The sequence below is a fragment of the Acanthisitta chloris genome, unplaced genomic scaffold (assembly GCF_000695815.1).
Source record: "Acanthisitta chloris isolate BGI_N310 unplaced genomic scaffold, ASM69581v1 scaffold7102, whole genome shotgun sequence".
Classification (NCBI taxonomy): Eukaryota; Metazoa; Chordata; class Aves; order Passeriformes; family Acanthisittidae; genus Acanthisitta; species Acanthisitta chloris.
In genome coordinates this window covers 1-4,333 of record NW_008662115.1, presented here as the reverse complement: position 1 = coordinate 4,333, position 4,333 = coordinate 1, and the positions used below count along the sequence as shown (strand labels likewise).

The window sequence follows — 4,333 nt, the reverse complement described above, 5'->3', positions numbered from 1 at the left end:
AAAGCCTCTGTAGGGCAGAGGAAGGGAATTAACTCCTTATATTCACAGCCAGGATCCAGCCTGCATCCCTCAGCAGGCAGCACAGCTCCTTGGTGCCAGGTTGAGAGCCAGTTGTGCTCTTCTGGGAAACACCCCCCTATTCTCACAGCATTAACCACATAGGAAAAGAGATGCATAAAGTTTATATTTTCCAGTTTCAAGTGGTGGAGATAGGGAGGTGGAGGAAGACTGAGCTGTGCTTCTGAAGCTGCTATTGTGGCAGTCAAACCCCAATAAACTATCTGAGCTGGAGCACCAGCCAGAAACACTCATTCCAGTGAGCTGATGTTGTGGTTTAACCCCAGGCAGCAGCCAAGACCCACACACACACACACTCCCTTCTCCCTCCTTCCCTCACCCTGGTACAATGGGGAGGAGAAACAGAAGTAAAATCTATAGGATGAGATAAGAGCAGTTTAATAATTGAGAACAAAAGGAGACAAAAAACTAATGCATAATAAAAAGGCAAAGATAAACCAAAACCAGCCAAACCAGTGATGCACAATACAGTTGCTCAATATCCGTGGAAAGATGCAGCCTCAGTTCTCCAACCTGGACTGGCCCCTGGGGAATTCCTCCCCAGTTTATATCCTGGGCATGGCATTCTATGGTGTTTTGCTAGTTCAGGTCACCTGTCCCAGCTCTACTCCTTCCCAGTTTCTTTTGTGTACCTCCTCACTGGCAGAGCATGAGCCACAAGAAAGAAAATGTCCTTAAGATAAACACAACCAAGCAGAGACCAAAACATTAGTGTGTTATCTACATGATTCCCCTTCTGAATCCAAACACAGCTCTGTGCCAGCTACTGAGAAGAAATTAACTCCATCCCAGCCCAAACCAGCACAGCTGACAAAGCATGGGCTGTCATGCCTGGGGAGCAGGTAAGAATCATAGAATTTTAGGAGTTGGAATAGACCTCAGAGATGATCCAGCCCCAACCCCTGCCCTGGGCAGGGACACCTCCCACCAGAGCAGGTTGCTCAAGGCTCATCCAACCTGGCTGTGAACACTGCCAGGCTTGGGGCAGCCACAGCCTCCCTGGGCAGCCTGTGCCACTGCCAAGCTGTGCTGACATGCAGTGGTGTCACAGGGATCACAGCTCATCTTGCTGTGGGCAGATACAGGCAATGCCTCCTGCACTTCTTGTGCAGGGCAAAGTGCTGACTGCTCCAGCAGCAACACCAGCAGGAGTCATAAGACACTTTTTCCTCAAAGCTCATGTTTTTTCTCAGCATGCAAACCAGGAACAAGCCATGACCACAAAGGAAGGCACGAGCCAGAGTCACAGAGTCAGGAGTATCACTTAGCAGAGTGAGTGACTTAGCAAAGTACCACTCGATGTCAAAACTGAGCATCACTGGTCATACAGGAATACACAACTGCACTGCTGTGCTGTGTATCATGGAAAGGGATGGGAATGTTCCATCTGAAACACCTCCAGAAGGATTTATGCACTTTTGCCAAGTTTAAAGAGAAAATGGACTTTCACGCAGTGGGAAATCTCACATACCAGCACCAAGCTCGAGCAGTTGACAGTGTTCCAGTGGGTTTGCTCTTGCCCTGTCAAAGGGACAGGAGGGCAAGACTGCACCCCCAGCCTAGCTCAGTGGCTTTGGCCAAGACATATTATAGAATCATAGAGTCATCAAGGCTGGAGGACACCTCTAAGATCATGAAGTCCAACCCTTAACCTACCACTGCTGGAACCACTAAACTCTAAACCAGATCCTCCAGTGCCTCCAGACAAGTCTTAAACACCTTCATGTTCTCCTCAGATTATTCCTTTTGCCCGTTACTTCATTTGCATAATGAAGCCACAATGTTTGAGCTGACCTTGACCACCTCCCAGGCAATGGGGGAGCTCCCAAGACTACTGCAAGGACAGCACAGGGAGAGTCTCAGCAGATGCCAGGGTGGGTATGAGATCCCCCACATCCTCTCCCACATTCCCACAGCTGGCACAGCTCTCCCCATGGATCATGCTGAAAGTCCAGAGATTTCCTCTCCACAGAGATCAATGCTCACACTGTGGAGGATCCCCCAGGGCTGCTGCTGTGCCCTTGCAGCATCTTTCCCTCCTATGGGGAAGTTTTGGGGATGGTTTGGAGTCCAACACATCCATGCCCATTTTACCTTGCTGTGCCTGAAGTTCCCAGAGGAATTTTTCTTCTGAGGTTGAGTCTTTGTTGGGATCAAAGATAAGGAAATCTGTCTCAGTGCCACCAAACCTCAGGAAGCCTGGGGACAGGGCCATGGCCAGGGCACGCAGCTTGGGGTTGCTGAGGAAGAAATGTTGAGAAACAGAAGATCACTATACTTATGCAAACTTTGGCTTTGGTCTGGAGGTAAGGACTTGGAGGGTGCTGGAGTAGGTGACCTGGGGTTACCCAGTAACCTCAGGGCACCTCTGATGCCTCTCTGGAACTGCATTCCAGCCCTCTGCACTGCTGGCCAAGTGAGGCAGGAGAGTGTTGATGATGAGGCAGCAAGGGGAAGACATCCCTGAGAGAACATGTTCACAGGGAGTCAAATCCTGGGGGCAAGATAAGGCAATACTTCAAAACAGGTATTTTATTTTTTTGTCCTAAACATCATTCTCCCCTAGATCTTTTGGTTTTGTTTAGCCACTAACACCTCAGTCCCATGAGAAGGTGGATGGAAAACTGACTTTACATCATCAGTGCCAATTTCCATCCACACAGCCCAAGCAATCACTTGTATACCCAAGAGGGACAAAGAGTCCATGCTGGGGCAGGTCTTAGCTTTAGCAAAGATGTATGAAAGAATCTAACTCTGTCTCTGTGAGCTGTGCATGCCCCAGGGAGGATGTGCAGCACTGACACTTAGACTTCACTGTGGGAAACCACAAGGCCTTGGAGGATGCTGAGCACTATCTGCTCAGTGGTGACAAACAAGTGGTAGATTAGAGGCCACTGAGTACTTTCCTCTCCTCTTGGTGGCAGGGATGGCCCCAGACTGAACCCCAAAGTGTGTGGTCGGGGCTGGAGGTTGGGAACCTGAGCACCTCTCAGTAAAGCTGGTGACATCTTTCAGTAAAGCTGGTGACACCTTTCTCCCCACCTCAGTGAGAAAGGAAAGAGGAAAGTGGTGGGAAATCAGGAGGAATGCTGTGGGGATGAAAAATGAGATCAGGTGGAGGAAAAGGAAGTTTGTGGTAGCTTCCAAACAAAAAGATAGGCTCAAAAGGAATAACATTAAAAAAAAAAAAAAGGAGCAAAAGCAGGGAAGAAAAGGCAGGAAGGAGGTCAGAGGCAAAAGAACAGGCAGGGAACACCATACCAGCAGTCCAGAGCTGCTCAGTGTTACCCAGGGGAAAAAACAGACTTCACGTTGAGGATCTCAGTTGAGCTTTGATGGTGACAGACCCTCCCCAGCATTGATTTGAACTTATGTTAACAAAAGACTGCACAGCTGCCTGAGGGCTCTGATGATGCTTGTCTTGTGGAGCAGCAGGTACAGCAGCTCCCAGCCCTGCCACACACAACCCCACTGCTCTGTAGAATCACAGAACCACGAAGCTTGGAAAAGACTTCAGGATCATCAGATCCAAACATTAACCTAGCACTAGACACAGCCCTGAGTGCCACATCCGCATGTGTTTTGAACCCTTGTAGGGATGGTGATCCCACCACTTCCCTGGGCAGTCTGTTCCAATGCCTGACCACGCTGTCCATGAAGAAATCTTTCTTGCTATCCAATCTAAACCTCCCCTGGTGCAACTTGAGGCTGTTCCCTCTCCTCCTGATCCTCACCTGGCTACGACCTCCTCTTAGGATATTGTAGAGAGGGCTAAGGTCTCCTTTGAGCCTCCATTTCTCGAGGCCAAACAGCTCCAATTCCATAAGTTTCTTCCTCTCAAAGCAGCTCCTCTCCCACGTTTATCCCGAGCTGCCTCTCCCTGGATCCCCCAGCGCATCCCGGAGCACGAGCGATCCTGCGCGGCTCTCACCCGCGGGAATCGCATCCTGCTGCCCCGGGGAGGATGGAATCAGTGCATCCCTAAGCAGATGGATCCAGCAGCCTCCCACCGACCCTAATTCCCGGGATGGAGCATTCCCCCAGCTCGCTCGCAGCGCTTTGCTCGTTCCCCCTCGGGATGTCCGTGCTCCTCTCCATCCCCGCGGCCGCGCATCCCTCGGCCCGCTGGGTACCACCACCGGGGACACCTCTGCCGTGTCCCCCGTTCCCCGCACCCTTCTTCCTTTATCCAGGGCAGAGCGGGCTCACCTGAGCAAGGCGACATAGCGCGTGTCGCGGGCCAGGCTGGCGTCCA

The 4,333-nt window shown here is 50.9% G+C and overlaps 1 protein-coding gene across 1 annotated transcript in view; it reads right to left on the bottom strand.

Moving 5' to 3' along the window:
- The window catches only part of HPSE (heparanase), a gene marked incomplete at both ends in the record, with an annotated part of 8,098 nt that extends 3,770 nt beyond the window's left edge, over positions 1-4,328 (bottom strand). Inside the window, 3 exons of the mRNA XM_009070475.1 lie at positions 711-717; positions 2,154-2,318; positions 4,288-4,328. Of these exons, the coding sequence (XP_009068723.1) occupies positions 711-717; positions 2,154-2,318; positions 4,288-4,328 (213 nt within the window). The remainder of the gene's footprint in view (positions 1-710; positions 718-2,153; positions 2,319-4,287) is intronic.
- Between the last annotated feature and the right edge of the window lie 5 nt (positions 4,329-4,333).